General features: G+C 39.2%; 1 protein-coding gene across 5 annotated transcripts in view; it reads right to left on the bottom strand.

Annotated features, from left to right (window-relative positions):
- The window catches only part of LOC136877191 (rho guanine nucleotide exchange factor 7), a 502,530-nt gene that overhangs the window by 312,615 nt on the left and 172,600 nt on the right, over window positions 1-17,315 (bottom strand). For all 5 annotated transcript variants that reach the window (XM_067151001.2, XM_067151005.2, XM_067151004.2 and 2 more), the window contains 2 exons: window positions 469-667; window positions 90-311 (listed from right to left, as the gene is read on the bottom strand). In XM_067151001.2, the coding sequence (XP_067007102.2) occupies window positions 90-311; window positions 469-667 (421 nt within the window). The remainder of the gene's footprint in view (window positions 1-89; window positions 312-468; window positions 668-17,315) is intronic.

Raw genomic sequence — 17,315 nt, 5'->3', positions numbered from 1 at the left:
TAGTTAAAAATATACACAAGATACAAAAGTAAAAGTGAAACTCCACCCTTATTCTCTAATGATATGAGTAAGAAATATCAGCCACAAACCTCATAAATGAAGGCACTCATTCGCTGGCTCACACTAAGAATTAGCAATGTGGTAGGGAAGAGCACGAGGTAGCGGTCACGATGGTCTGGTCCGACTGCAACAGAGCCCATGTGGAGTATTTCTCCCAGGGAAGACAAGTCCTCACCTTCCCAACCACGAACACCACCCGTGAGCACCTCCAGTTCCAACTCCTTCTGACGTCGTGTGGCAGAACACGTTGACTGAAACACATCACAAAAGCAAAATTCATGAACTAGAGATTGTCTTTGGAAAGGAACAAAGAGGTGTCAAATCAATTCATATAAATACAGAATAAAAACCAATCAGTGTGGAAAGAGGAGGCTGTCGATTATGTCAATAAATAAACTATAGACTCACAGCAATCTCCTTATAGACACTGACAGACCGTTGCGTATCACCTCTGTCAGGATGATTCTCTTCTACATGGCGCTCCAGTTCTTGCAGCATACCAGCGTACTTCTCCAGTCGACGGAACGGTTTACTCAGTCCAGTAGTGAGTACGAGAAGACCAGGACTGGCTGCACCTTGAGACTCCATGAATGTGTTCAGCTCATCCCTGTAATCCCAACACACCATCGTGTTTTGTATGCTAGGGTCCAAACTAGTCCCACATATAAATAATACAGTGATTTAGTAAACAAAATTGCATTGATTAGGTGGATCTAAACCCATACCAAGTTGATCATCAATATGGAACATGAAACTTATCTACTTAACTATATTGGCCCGAGTTATTGTTACGTGCTATATTAATAGCAACAGCTAAAATAAAATAATGTCCTCATCCCGACGTGGTGCAACATTTTTAGGCAATAGCAGCAATAGCACTTAATTGTGCTAACTGTTCCACAGAGTGGTGGACATATCGCATGACTGATGCGTACTTGCAATCTGCTTACCTATTTGTGCGACGTCATTGGAACTGCAGTATGCTAAGGAGATGGACAAATATACCGCATAATTTTGATGTGTGTTTGCATTGCACGGATCAGATTCACCCATTTGTGCGATGCCATCGGAGCTACAATACTGCCTGTACCAGCTTCGAAGCAGGACTGATGTTCTTCTCTGATGAATTACACTGGGGATCACATATGCAAGATTCTTTTCATTTTCTTTGTCTCAAGAAGCCAGGGCATTCTAATAGACGAGCAAATGCGGTATATCTGAAACAGAACTGCTCGATGCACAAAGATCCGATATTTCTAAAATAGAACTGCGCAATGGATACAGGTCCAATATTTCTGAAATAGACCTGCTCAATGGATACAGATCCAATACTTCTGAAGCAGAACTGCTCTATGCATACAGATCCGATACTTCTGAAGTCGACGGATACAGATCTGATATTTTTGAAGCATAACTGATCGATGGATACAGATCCGATACTTCTGAAGCAGAACTGCTCGATGGATACAGATCCGATACTTCTGAAGCAGAACTGCTCGATGGATACAGATCCGATACTTCTGAAGCAGAACTGCTCGATGGATACAGATCCGATACTTCTGAAGCAGAACTGCTCGATGGATACAGATCCAATACTTCTGAAGCAGAACTGCTCGACGGATACAGATCCAATCTTTCCGAAATCAAAGTTATTTTATCATCTGCTTGCGACGGTAGTGGCCAAGGACAGATTCGGCTCACCTGGTGCAGGTCTTTCTATTGGACATCCGTGCGTGGCCTGCGCGTCTGGATGCAGGGAGACACACAGCCTACCACTGTTGAATGACACCAAAGTAGCCATCGGACCATGCCATGATAAGATCCCGCATGTTGCTCGACGCATGCAGACCTAATTTCTGAAATAGCATAGCTTCTCTTTGTTAATGGCATTAGTTGTTCCCCTCCTGATGAATGTATAGTGCAAAGCTCAGTGTGGTGGTGCTTTGCCAAGGCCTGTTAGCTCCCTCCTTTCTTCCCATGCCATTCCTATGCTTTCGTTCTATTGTTTATCTCAATTGGAATACTGATTTACCGGTACTTGATTAATACCAAATTACAGTTTCGCTTTTGTACTTTAAAGTTATTCTTACAGCCAATCCCTTGTCTGAACACTACTGACATTTGTTTGCTTCTCTTCTTCTTCCTCTTTTCCAGATTCTCTCTGGGTAGGGTAGTGTACCAAAGCCCTCCACCTAGCTACTTTACTGTTATCGAGTTGTAGCATTAATAATGTAATATATATAGTTCGGACGATGAACTGTCTACTAGATATGTATTTAAATTGCGTGCCTTATCGGCACAGCTCATCTTCTGCAATTGAACTCTGCATACTCGGCCTGGTACGTGTGTATCGAGTGATGACATTTTTACTGTTACAATAACCATATTAAATCGGGATCTGACGCTATTACACGAACTGTATGATTAAACTAGGTATCTGTACGACACAGATAATCCTCAGTGTAAGGGCACGGAACATGTGCTCTACATGTCTACTACTCATTTGATGTGTGGCCTTTGGGACATCTCGTCACCTAATTATTCTGTAAGTTGTTATCTCTGGTGTGCATGATCGTAATGTGGACACAGCAACATGAACTCCTACGCCACATGTGTGCGTCGATTAGAACTGCAATTTGTGTTCACCAGAGCGCGTACCTATGCTAGATGGTTTCGCCGCGAGTGGCATATTGTGGAGTATGTCTGTTGACCTGTTGGCTTGATTGAAAACGGACGTTATTGCAGCTATGGAGCCCTTCGCGGCTTCTAATATGATGGACCTATCTTCGGGTATAGGTTGAAAGGGAATATATAAATCCCAGCAAGGGAACTGCGTCTTTTTTAAACCTTATTCTTATATTATAATAGTTATTTGAGTGTAAATCTGTTTTATTTTATTTCTTACTTGGGAGTGTAGTAGTGTTAGGCCAAACACGGGTAAGTTACCTAGGCATAACTGGCATCAATGTAAGTACGCCTTTAATGGTGTGATGTAGTTATATTCTAGTTTGTGTGTTTATTGTGACTTAATATGATATCTCAGTTTTGTGGTATGGCGTTCTTGCTTCAAGTGTGTGTCGTGTGTAACGGAAGCCCATTGTCGTGCTTAGGTAACCGTTGAAATTCTCCATTGCTTTGGCTTAAATTTGTTTTTCCCTTGGATTCATTCTATTTTTCTGTGCTATGTCCTGGATGCGTGTGTGGTTACTATTTTTCATTTTTAATGTTATAAATTATCGCTATCGTTGCAGTATTTTGTGCACGTATTCATGTTTATTTTTGATTCGTGGATCCTTTCATGTGTTTCGGCCTTCTCGTGCCCGTGTTTAACCTAATACTACGCTTACACTAGTCGCTACTTTTTAAATTTTATTATTATTATTATTATTATTATTATTATTATTATTATTATTATTATTATTATTAGTCTTGTACATTTTAATATTTCTTTGGTATATATATAATTTGGGTTGGATTGGTTATTTCCATCTCTACTGCGGGTGTTTTACGAGATTATTGTCCTAATTATTTTGGTAAACCCGCATTAATTTTAACATGATAATATTTCAACAAAGTACTTATAACGTTACGGGTTTTAATCGAGGGTTTTGGACAGTCCTAGTATGAGTATCGAGAGTTCTTGTCTATTCTTCCTATTATTTTTGCTTGGCAGTTACATAATTGATTATTATTCATTATTGTCTTGTCTGCGATAGTGTTAAATTGTGTGTGGCATCGTGAAAATACAATAATGGATTGTCTCATTTCGTGCGGTGGTCGTGTTAACTGAACTGCCCAGTTCTCTTACTTATCAAGGGTTTTATTCCTTCCCTAGCCTACTATGGCTTTGTGATTTAAGTAATTAATTATTTGGACATTATGGTCTGTATTTGTGTACTGTTTTAAAATGTATGTGATGTGTTGTGGGACCATCGTTTATGTGGGTATTGTGGGAAATGATCCTCTACTGGGTTCTGTCAAAAGCCTTCTATTTAGCCATCCAACCCATTTTCCCTCTTTTGTTTAAATTTTAATTCCATTTAATATGTTAATTATTTGTGATGTTTAGAATAGGCTGGTACACCAGGATATTTTGGTGTGATATAATAGTACTAATTACAACCGAACAAGGTTTATTTACATTTAAATTATTTATTTTCTGAATATTAAATATACTCATTGCTTAATTTTGTTATTTGCAAGTTTCTCTTCATTATTATTTTACCAAAGTTTATTAATTTTTCAAATTTAATTTTAATGCAAATATTATTTATCAATTATAGTTTTATTCTAAATTTTTTGAAAATGTTGGTGTTATTTTTGGTGAGTTTCTCAGCAATTCCTAGGGACCCTTTCCTCTTCTTTGTTTATTTATGGGTGCTTTACTGCACTCTTCCTTGTATGCTTGATGTGTTATTACCTGATTGTTCTGGTCGGTTTGCACTTCCCTATGACGTTTACTAGCCGAACGTCATTCACCATAATTGTTAGGGGGTGTTGCACAGTCCACAACAGAGCTCCTCCATCTCATTCTAGGCCTCTTTCCAGTCTCTGTATCCATGAATGTCTTCTTTGGTATTCTCTCTCCTGGCATGCTCATCATTTTAGCTTTGCTATATCAATCTCTTCTTGAAGTTTACACACTCCCATGCTTCTCCTTATTTCCTCATTTCGTATTCTATCTCATCTTGTCTTTCGCTGTATGCTGCTCAAGAACCTCATTTTGGCTGCTTGTACCTTACTTTGGTTCCGCTTAGTATAGGTCAGTAAAGGTTATTAATAGGACGAGTATAAAACCTTCTTCACTTCACTGGCACATCCTTGTTCCATACAATGTCTCTCACACACTGGTAGAAACTTGCAGACAGCTGTATTCTTAAATCAATTTCTCCATTCAAATTTCCATCTTGTAACATCATGCTGCCCAAATTTTTAAAAATTTTCACTCCTTCAAGAGGTTCATTTCCTATTTTTATCACTCGCCTGGATTTTCTGTTACCTCTCGTCTTGATCAAAGTCTTGCTTTTTGCAGTACTAATCTTCATTCCAAAATTTCTTATCTCCTCATTCCTTAAATCAACTTGTGTCTGTTCTTCCTCTTCATTATCTCCCCAAACTACAATGTCAGCAGCAAAGAGCATAGACTATTTGCTCGTCCATCATCTTCTCCTTGATATTATGCAGAATTCTATCCATGATGATAATGAAGAGTAAGGGAGACAATACACTTCTCAACTCTGAACCATTCAGTTTGATCCACTTTGGTTCTAACACAGCTTTCACAATTTTGATACAATCTGCATTGTTTCAATCCCAATCTGTGCCTCTGTCAATGTTTTCCTTACCAAATTACTTGGGACACTGTCATATGCCTTTTCAATATCTAGAAACGTTACTACCATGTCCTTTCCATATACCCAATACCCTTTCATCATTTGACGCAATGTAAAATTGGGTCAAATGTCGACCTCAGCATCAACATGAAAAAACACATGAGGTTTATTCTGCAACATGGGATCTAGAATCTCGAGATCTGACACCCTCAGATTATTTCCAACGACCTCACACTTGGTGTTGAGTCGCTGGTATACTTCATTACCATATCAGTTTCCCCTGACATTTCAGAGCTAGTCATGCATATTCTAATTAAAATTGAATATTGATGATGATGCTTCTTGTTTAAAGGGGCCTAACATCTAGGTCATCAGCCCCTAATGGTATGAAATGAGACAAAAAGTAATGACAATATAAAACTCCATAATCTTCCAATGGCCAGAAGATAAGATGGACAGATGGACAGACGGACGGATGGGAATTTTAAAACAATCAGTGGATCTAACTCGCAATGCCCCACATTCCGAGAAACTAGCAATAAACAATAGTATTACTGACCAAGGGACTGCTTCTAAAGCACAATACTGAATCGATTATGCTCATAGTCAAAAGGAGTCCAAAATCCAGGTCATCGGCCCCTCATAATGGTACTTATCACTAGGAAAGTAAAATCATGGTATTTGTCATGTTGTGATACTACTCAAAAGTAGCATAGACTTGCGGTATTCCACACATTATGGTACTGCTCACAGGTAATGTCATGCGCACATGTAACACAGTCCTATGGTGTTTCTCACAATGCAGCGCCATTTACAGGCAACGCAAACCTATGGTGTTCCTCACACAAGTGTACTAACCACAGGGACTCATAATATCCCATGGTGCTCCTCACATAGTGGGTATTAATCATAGGCAAGGCAGAACCATGGTGTCGCTCATATAGTGGTACTAATCACAGGTACTATAAAACCCAGCCGGAAGCACATACTATCGCCACTAATCACAAAGCTATTGTGTACCTAACATAGTGATACTATGCACAAGTAAAAGCGACCCATGGTGTTCCCTGCGTGACGGTACTAATTACAAGTAATCTCATAGTCCTAATTCAATCATCTCTCGGTCACCCCTTTTAGTTGCCTCTTATGACAGGCAGGGGATACCGTGGGTGTATTCTTCGTCTGTATTCCCACCCACAGGGGGTAAGTAAAATTTAATTTACACCGTGAAACTATTCTAATTGGGAGTTAATGTATCAAATCGAACTACAACTGAAATTAAACTCATTAATGTCTCATGCTCTTTCGTTGCTCAGTCTAAAATTTCAACATTTACTATAAACTGCATATATATTCATGATACTTCATCATGTGGTTTTATCAAAAATGTATTACTAGAAGCTTAAATTGGTTGAATATATACCATGCAAGTATGAAGAAGCTGACAGATTATATAATATATAGCAATTCCATGAACAATATTTTATTCCAACACATTGAAGAAATGTGTGTGTTAGAGTCTATTTCTTGAAACAAATACCCACTGTGGAACAGAGACTGTTATTACGGTATTTAAACTCTCTGGCACGAACGAGGACTCTTCCCCTTCTCTCCGTGGCTGGCAGTTCTTGCTCGCTGTGAACGACTACAGAGCCAACGCCTGTGACTGAAGTGGAAATGTGCTAAGTTCTAATTCTACATCGCTTCTGTTGCCTAAAATGTTATTAATCATTAACTCGGAGTCAATGTGGAAAAGAACACCACTAGCCCAGTGAAAGCATTCAGTTTTCAACGCTAATGGGACTGGGAATATGTCTCACTAAAATGTTATTAATCATTAACTCGGAGTCAATGTGCAAAAGAACACCACTAGCCCAGTGAAAGCATTCAGTTTTCAACGCTAATGGGACTGGGAAGATGTCTCACTAAAATGTTTTTAATCATTAACTCGGAGTCAATGTGGAAAAGAACACCACTAGCCCAGTGAAAGCATTCAGTTTTCAACGCTAATGGGACTGGGAATATGTCTCACTAAAATGTTATTAATCATTAACTCGGAGTCAATGTGGAAAAGAACACCACTAGCCCAGTGAAAGCATTCAGTTTTCAACGCTAATGGGACTGGGAAGATGTCTCACTAAAATGTTTTTAATCATTAACTCGGAGTCAATGTGCAAAAGAAGACCACTAGCCCAGTGAAAGCATTCAGTTTTCAACGCTAATGGGACTGGGAAGATGTCTCACTAAAATGTTATTAATCATTAACTCGGAGTCAATGTGCAAAAGAACACCACTAGCCCAGTGAAAGCATTCAGTTTTCAACGCTAATGGGACTGGGAAGATGTCTCACTAAAATGTTGTTAATCATTAACTCGGAGTCAATGTGGAAAAGAACACCACTAGCCCAGTGAAAGCATTCAGTTTTCAACGCTAATGGGACTGGGAATATGTCTCACTAAAATGTTGTTAATCATTAACTCGGAGTCAATGTGGAAAAGAACACCACTAGCCCAGTGAAAGCATTCAGTTTTCAACGCTAATGGGACTGGGAAGATGTCTCACTAAAATGTTTTTAATCATTAACTCGGAGTCAATGTGGAAAAGAACACCACTAGCCCAGTGAAAGCATTCAGTTTTCAACGCTAATGGGACTGGGAAGATGTCTCACTAAAATGTTTTTAATCATTAACTCAGAGTCAATGTGGAAAAGAACACCACTAGCCCAGTGAAAGCATTCAGTTTTCAACGCTAATGGGACTGGGGAGATGTCTCACTAAAATGTTATTAATCATTAACTCGGAGTCAATGTGCAAAAGAACACCACTAGCCCAGTGAAAGCATTCAGTTTTCAACGCTAATGGGACTGGGGAGATGTCTCACTAAAATGTTTTTAATCATTAACTCGGAGTCAATGTGGAAAAGAACACCACTAGCCCAGTGAAAGCATTCAGTTTTCAACGCTAATGGGACTGGGAAGATGTCTCACTAAAATGTTATTAATCATTAACTCGGAGTCAATGTGCAAAAGAACACCACTAGCCCAGTGAAAGCATTCAGTTTTCAACGCTAATGGGACTGGGAAGATGTCTCACTAAAATGTTATTAATCATTAACTCGGAGTCAATGTGGAAAAGAACACCACTAGCCCAGTGAAAGCATTCAGTTTTCAACGCTAATGGGACTGGGAATATGTCTCACTAAAATGTTTTTAATCATTAACTCGGAGTCAATGTGCAAAAGAACACCACTAGCCCAGTGAAAGCATTCAGTTTTCAACGCTAATGGGACTGGGAAGATGTCTCACTAAAATGTTATTAATCATTAACTCGGAGTCAATGTGCAAAAGAACACCACTAGCCCAGTGAAAGCATTCAGTTTTCAACGCTAATGGGACTGGGAATATGTCTCACTAAAATGTTATTAATCATTAACTCGGAGTCAATGTGGAAAAGAACACCACTAGCCCAGTGAAAGCATTCAGTTTTCAATGCTAATGGGACTGGGAAGATGTCTCACTAAAATGTTTTTAATCATTAACTCGGAGACAATGTGGAAAAGAACACCACTAGCCCAGTGAAAGCATTCAGTTTTCAACGCTAATAGGACTGGGAAGATGTCTCACTAAAATGTTATTAATCATTAACTCGGAGTCAATGTGCAAAAGAACACCACTAGCCCAGTGAAAGCATTCAGTTTTCAACGCTAATGGGACTGGGAATATGTCTCACTAAAATGTTATTAATCATTAACTCGGAGTCAATGTGGAAAAGAACACCACTAGCCCAGTGAAAGCATTCAGTTTTCAACGCTAATGGGACTGGGAAGATGTCTCACTAAAATGTTTTTAATCATTAACTCGGAGTCAATGTGGAAAAGAACACCACTAGCCCAGTGAAAGCATTCAGTTTTCAACGCTAATGGGACTGGGAAGATGTCTCACTAAATTGTTTTTAATCATTAACTCGGAGTCAATGTGCAAAAGAACACCACTAGCCCAGTGAAAGCATTCAGTTTTCAACGCTAATGGGACTGGGAAGATGTCTCACTAAAATGTTTTTAATCATTAACTCGGAGTCAATGTGGAAAAGAACACCACTAGCCCAGTGAAAGCATTCAGTTTTCAACGCTAATGGGACTGGGAATATGTCTCACTAAAATGTTTTTAATCATTAACTCGGAGTCAATGTGGAAAAGAACACCACTAGCCCAGTGAAAGCATTCAGTTTTCAACGCTAATGGGACTGGGAATATGTCTCACTAAAATGTTTTTAATCATTAACTCGGAGTCAATGTGGAAAAGAACACCACTAGCCCAGTGAAAGCATTCAGTTTTCAACGCTAATGGGACTGGGAAGATGTCTCACTAAAATGTTTTTAATCATTAACTCGGAGTCAATGTGGAAAAGAACACCACTAGCCCAGTGAAAGCATTCAGTTTTCAACGCTAATGGGACTGGGAAGATGTCTCACTAAAATGTTATTAATCATTAACTCGGAGTCAATGTGCAAAAGAACACCACTAGCCCAGTGAAAGCATTCAGTTTTCAACGCTAATGGGACTGGGGAGATGTCTCACTAAAATGTTTTTAATCATTAACTCGGAGTCAATGTGGAAAAGAACACCACTAGCCCAGTGAAAGCATTCAGTTTTCAACGCTAATGGGACTGGGAAGATGTCTCACTAAAATGTTATTAATCATTAACTCGGAGTCAATGTGCAAAAGAACACCACTAGCCCAGTGAAAGCATTCAGTTTTCAACGCTAATGGGACTGGGAAGATGTCTCATTAAAATGTTATTAATCATTAACTCGGAGTCAATGTGGAAAAGAACACCACTAGCCCAGTGAAAGCATTCAGTTTTCAACGCTAATGGGACTGGGAATATGTCTCACTAAAATGTTTTTAATCATTAACTCGGAGTCAATGTGCAAAAGAACACCACTAGCCCAGTGAAAGCATTCAATTTTCAACGCTAATGGGACTGGGAATATGTCTCACTAAAATGTTATTAATCATTAACTCGGAGTCAATGTGGAAAAGAACACCACTAGCCCAGTGAAAGCATTCAGTTTTCAACGCTAATGGGACTGGGAATATGTCTCACTAAAATGTTATTAATCATTAACTCAGAGTCAATGTGGAAAAGAACACCACTAGCCCAGTGAAAGCATTCAGTTTTCAACGCTAATGGGACTGGGAAGATGTCTCACTAAAATGTTATTAATCATTAACTCGGAGTCAATGTGGAAAAGAACACCACTAGCCCAGTGAAAGCATTCAGTTTTCAACGCTAATGGGACTGGGAATATGTCTCACTAAAATGTTATTAATCATTAACTCGGAGTCAATGTGCAAAAGAACACCACTAGCCCAGTGAAAGCATTCAGTTTTCAACGCTAATGGGACTGGGAAGATGTCTCACTAAAATGTTTTTAATCATTAACTCGGAGTCAATGTGGAAAAGAACACCACTAGCCCAGTGAAAGCATTCAGTTTTCAACGCTAATGGGACTGGGAAGATGTCTCACTAAATTGTTTTTAATCATTAACTCGGAGTCAATGTGAAAAAGAACACCACTAGCCCAGTGAAAGCATTCAGTTTTCAACGCTAATGGGACTGGGAAGATGTCTCACTAAAATGTTTTTAATCATTAACTCGGAGTCAATGTGGAAAAGAACACCACTAGCCCAGTGAAAGCATTCAGTTTTCAACGCTAATGGGACTGGGAATATGTCTCACTAAAATGTTTTTAATCATTAACTCGGAGTCAATGTGGAAAAGAACACCACTAGCCCAGTGAAAGCATTCAGTTTTCAACGCTAATGGGACTGGGAATATGTCTCACTAAAATGTTTTTAATCATTAACTCGGAGTCAATGTGGAAAAGAACACCACTAGCCCAGTGAAAGCATTCAGTTTTCAACGCTAATGGGACTGGGAAGATGTCTCACTAAAATGTTATTAATCATTAACTCGGAGTCAATGTGGAAAAGAACACCACTAGCCCAGTGAAAGCATTCAGTTTTCAACGCTAATGGGACTGGGAAGATGTCTCACTAAAATGTTATTAATCATTAACTCGGAGTCAATGTGGAAAAGAACACCACTAGCCCAGTGAAAGCATTCAGATTTCAACGCTAATGGGACTGGGAATATGTCTCACTAAAATGTTATTAATCATTAACTCGGAGTCAATGTGGAAAAGAACACCACTAGCCCAGTGAAAGCATTCAGTTTTCAACGCTAATGGGACTGGGAAGATGTCTCACTAAAATGTTTTTAATCATTAACTCGGAGTCAATGTGGAAAAGAACACCACTAGCCCAGTGAAAGCATTCAGTTTTCAACGCTAATGGGACTGGGAATATGTCTCACTAAAATGTTTTTAATCATTAACTCGGAGTCAATGTGGAAAAGAACACCACTAGCCCAGTGAAAGCATTCAGTTTTCAACGCTAATGGGACTGGGAATATGTCTCACTAAAATGTTTTTAATCATTAACTCGGAGTCAATGTGGAAAAGAACACCACTAGCCCAGTGAAAGCATTCAGTTTTCAACGCTAATGGGACTGGGAATATGTCTCACTAAAATGTTATTAATCATTAACTCGGAGTCAATGTGGAAAAGAACACCACTAGCCCAGTGAAAGCATTCAGTTTTCAACGCTAATGGGACTGGGAAGATGTCTCACTAAAATGTTATTAATCATTAACTCGGAGTCAATGTGGAAAAGAACACCACTAGCCCAGTGAAAGCATTCAGTTTTCAACGCTAATGGGACTGGGAATATGTCTCACTAAAATGTTATTAATCATTAACTCGGAGTCAATGTGGAAAAGAACACCGCTAGCCCAGTGAAAGCATTCAGTTTTCAACGCTAATGGGACTGGGAAGATGTCTCACTAAAATGTTTTTAATCATTAACTCGGAGTCAATGTGGAAAAGAACACCACTAGCCCAGTGAAAGCATTCAGTTTTCAACGCTAATGGGACTGGGAATATGTCTCACTAAAATGTTTTTAATCATTAACTCGGAGTCAATGTAGAAAAGAACACCACTAGCCCAGTGAAAGCATTCAGTTTTCAACGCTAATGGGACTGGGAATATGTCTCACTAAAATGTTTTTAATCATTAACTCGGAGTCAATGTGGAAAAGAACACCACTAGCCCAGTGAAAGCATTCAGTTTTCAACGCTAATGGGACTGGGAATATGTCTCACTAAAATGTTATTAATCATTAACTCGGAGTCAATGTGGAAAAGAACACCACTAGCCCAGTGAAAGCATTCAGTTTTCAACGCTAATGGGACTGGGAATATGTCTCACTAAAATGTTATTAATCATTAACTCGGAGTCAATGTGGAAAAGAACACCACTAGCCCAGTGAAAGCATTCAGTTTTCAACGCTAATGGGACTGGGAATATGTCTCACTAAAATGTTATTAATCATTAACTCGGAGTCAATGTGGAAAAGAACACCGCTAGCCCAGTGAAAGCATTCAGTTTTCAACGCTAATGGGACTGGGAAGATGTCTCACTAAAATGTTTTTAATCATTAACTCGGAGTCAATGTGGAAAAGAACACCACTAGCCCAGTGAAAGCATTCAGTTTTCAACGCTAATGGGACTGGGAATATGTCTCACTAAAATGTTTTTAATCATTAACTCGGAGTCAATGTGCAAAAGAACACCACTAGCCCAGTGAAAGCATTCAGTTTTCAACGCTAATGGGACTGGGAATATGTCTCACTAAAATGTTATTAATCATTAACTCGGAGTCAATGTGGAAAAGAACACCACTAGCCCAGTGAAAGCATTCAGTTTTCAACGCTAATGGGACTGGGAAGATGTCTCACTAAAATGTTATTAATCATTAACTCAGAGTCAATGTGCAAAAGAACACCACTAGCCCAGTGAAAGCATTCAGTTTTCAACGCTAATGGGACTGGGAATATGTCTCACTAAAATGTTATTAATCATTAACTCGGAGTCAATGTGGAAAAGAACACCACTAGCCCAGTGAAAGCATTCAGTTTTCAACGCTAATGGGACTGGGAAGATGTCTCACTAAAATGTTATTAATCATTAACTCGGAGTCAATGTGCAAAAGAACACCACTAGCCCAGTGAAAGCATTCAGTTTTCAACGCTAATGGGATTGGGAATATGTCTCACTAAAATGTTATTAATCATTAACTCGGAGTCAATGTGGAAAAGAACACCACTAGCCCAGTGAAAGCATTCAGTTTTCAACGCTAATGGGACTGGGAATATGTCTCACTAAAATGTTTTTAATCATTAACTCGGAGTCAATGTGGAAAAGAACACCACTAGCCCAGTGAAAGCATTCAGTTTTCAACGCTAATGGGACTGGGAAGATGTCTCACTAAAATGTTATTAATCATTAACTCGGAGTCAATGTGGAAAAGAACACCACTAGCCCAGTGAAAGCATTCAGTTTTCAACGCTAATGGGACTGGGAATATGTCTCACTAAAATGTTTTTAATCATTAACTCGGAGTCAATGTGGAAAAGAACACCACTAGCCCAGTGAAAGCATTCAGTTTTCAACGCTAATGGGACTGGGAAGATGTCTCACTAAAATGTTTTTAATCATTAACTCGGAGTCAATGTGGAAAAGAACACCACTAGCCCAGTGAAAGCATTCAGTTTTCAACGCTAATGGGACTGGGAAGATGTCTCACTAAAATGTTATTAATCATTAACTCGGAGTCAATGTGGAAAAGAACACCACTAGCCCAGTGAAAGCATTCAGTTTTCAACGCTAATGGGACTGGGAAGATGTCTCACTAAAATGTTTTTAATCATTAACTCGGAGTCAATGTGGAAAAGAACACCACTAGCCCAGTGAAAGCATTCAGTTTTCAACGCTAATGGGACTGGGAAGATGTCTCACTAAAATGTTATTAATCCCCTTCCCATTTTTTGTACCATGATTTATGTATTTTTCAAAGACGATTTTCCTCATCTCCTGTTATGTTAAGTAGTTGTTATTATTATTGTGATTATTATTTTTCTATTACTTCAGTTAGGAGTTACAGAGAGGTATTTTCCAAGTGTCAGGCCTATTCGATTCTCTTTCTCCCTTCCATCTGCAGTTTACTGTTGGTGTAATTTTTATTCCCTTTTGGCGTGCTAATTTATTTCTGAGTTTTATATAAATAAATCCCGACTAGTTATTGAAAACTGCATGTCTGTAAACCTAAATACAGTATATATAAAATTTTCATTTAGCAGCTGGATCCAACTTGAAACTATGTCCTAGCTGCTTATTCTTCTTTTTCTTCTGCTAATAATTACACGGTAAATTTAGTTGGGATAAAATGTGATGTGATTATGTCTCATCTTGTTGCGCTTTAGTGATGCTACATAGCTCTCACGGGTGTGACACACCATTACACTGTGCTCCTGTAATCTGGTAGTGAATGAAGTATACTGTAAGTATACAATTCCACTCTCGTGCAACGACTGTCAGTGGCAGTCTCTCACAGTCGGATTGCAAAATACAATGTTTCCAGGAATGTTGCAAATATTGTAGTCTCGTCATTCGGAAGGTAAAAACGAACTCACGATCCCCTCATGACAACATTTCTGAACGTAGAGGGCGGTTACGAATATAAAGTAAAAATTATTATTATCATCATCATCATCCTATTCCCATACCGTGTTAAGGCCCTTTCTGTTTTATTTACGGCGAGTGCTCAGTTCGAACTGAGCCTACTGACGAGCAGCCAAACGAGCAAACGTTTTCTATCACACACATGTGGCATGCAGCTTATTTCAGTGACATTTTCCTTCACCTTGATTGCTTGCTTACATATTGAGACACTTTCTTAAAACTAAAATTCAGCGACTTTACGGAAACGTGTCATCAGAAACACTCACAACATATATAAACAGCCACAGCAGAGCATACGATATAGCACCACTAGAAAACATAAGAATTCCCTTAAGACAATATATGATTTGTATTCAAACAGTATAACTTACGAGTGACGTAGCTAATCTCCATCCATTTGTTCTATTCAGCTGACACTACCGCTTGACGATTCATTGTCACTGTCAACGCTGATCACAAACCTATCTTCCTCTGCATCCATTAGGAAGTCCAGATTCCACAGTTTCGTCTCTTCTCCCATAATGTGACGGACGCAGTTCACTCACTTTTCGGGTGTAACTTCGGCGATCCCTTCCTGTAGTAACCTTTCGACATCATCAAGTTTAAAAGTGGTGTTGTTCAGAGCAACGTAACCCTTGACCTGGCTCCATATTAGCTCTATCGGGTTCAGTTCACAGTGATATGGAGGTAAACGAAGCACAGTATGTCCAGCCAGTTCAGCAATGCTGTCAATACGGTAACCTTCATACTTATGTTTCACAGTTTGAATTAAACCCATGAGTTCTGCTTATATCCAGCTATCCTCGAAGTACACTCCCTTCTCCCTTAGGAACTTCTGCATGTCAATTTTCTTGGAAGACGATGTAGGGATCCTTTCACGCTTGACAGAGTGATAACAGGCATTGTCCATCACAATCACACTACTCGGCTGAAGATTCGGTAGTAGTTCCTTAAACCAAGCTTCGAACCTGAGACAGTCCATTTCCTGGTGATAATCTCCACTGGACTTTCTGGCTCTAAATACAAGTCCCGCACCATCAACGAAACCCTTCTCGTTCCCACAATGTACTATGATCACACGACCCCCTTTTCCACTTGGCGCTTTCAACCCGGTACTTACACCACTAATGAAAACCTGGCATTTGCTTTTAATCGTACTGTCCTGCCATACCTTAGATGGTGTATGTCCAGCGTTACACCAAGTTTCGTCAAGGTAATAAACCGTGCGCTTCTGTTTACGATAATCCTTGATTGACCTTAGGTACTTGTGACGCCACTGAATTAAATCCGCTCGTTCCAGTAAAGCTGAAGCTCTATTCCGCCTCTTAAAGACAAATCCCAAATCCGTTATCAACCTCTGAATTGTACTCTCACTGAAATTAGGTAACTCGGCATCTCTATTTACTGCAGTTGTCACTTTCTTGACAGTCGGAATTTTGTTCTTAAGAAAAAAACTGTACACTTTTCTCCGAATGCCACCTAAAACAAAATCAGAATATTGTGACACATGAACACTCTTCCCTTTGGACGCCGGTCGACCTTTCACTGGAGACTTGAATTTTCCGTGGAGTTTAAATTCCGCGAGAGCGGCGTAAACACTGTACACAAAAACACCAGTCAGCTGCGCGGTCTTTTTCACCACGTCTTCCACAATCCACACCGGATTCCCATACATTTAAAACTTTTATTTGCCTTAAAGTATTTCACAGGGGACTCGAGCGTCACTGCATGACACATGTCTGGCAGCCATTATGAATACTGAACATACTGTTGCACTGCAGCCAGTCTTGCCAACAGTTTTCTTGGATCCATCTTCAACGTCGCAAATAGTATGCGAACTTATCAGCAATGAAATGCACTCAAACAAATCTTACTAAGTACACAGTGCAATAAGATATCAATCTCATGTTAAATAATTATTATTTTGCTGCATACACCACTTAGAACAGTAACTATTCATAGCCATCTATGTATGAAATATAAGAGTTGGTAACGAGCCCGAATAACATACAATCTGTGATATATTTTCCATATTTATACAGGGCAAAAATTTTTAATTCATCAAGTCAGTTCACCAGAATATACAACCAAACTGAAGGAAGCCCCTGACTTCAGGAACAAGTAACAAACCTAGGGAACTATTTGGTGCTGCGGAAGCCTTTTCACCTACCAGAAGTCAAAGGGACCGCTAAGGTCTTGAGTTGACTCTCAGTAGTTGCCATGCTCCTACAAACATATGCATGGCTTGGAGTGTATTCAATTTTATTTCCTCATTTC

This window comes from Anabrus simplex, chromosome 7, assembly GCF_040414725.1.
Source record: "Anabrus simplex isolate iqAnaSimp1 chromosome 7, ASM4041472v1, whole genome shotgun sequence".
NCBI classification, from domain to species: Eukaryota; Metazoa; Arthropoda; class Insecta; order Orthoptera; family Tettigoniidae; genus Anabrus; species Anabrus simplex.
The sequence above is the reverse complement of the archived record's forward strand: the minus strand, read 5'-3'. Positions and strand labels throughout refer to the sequence as shown.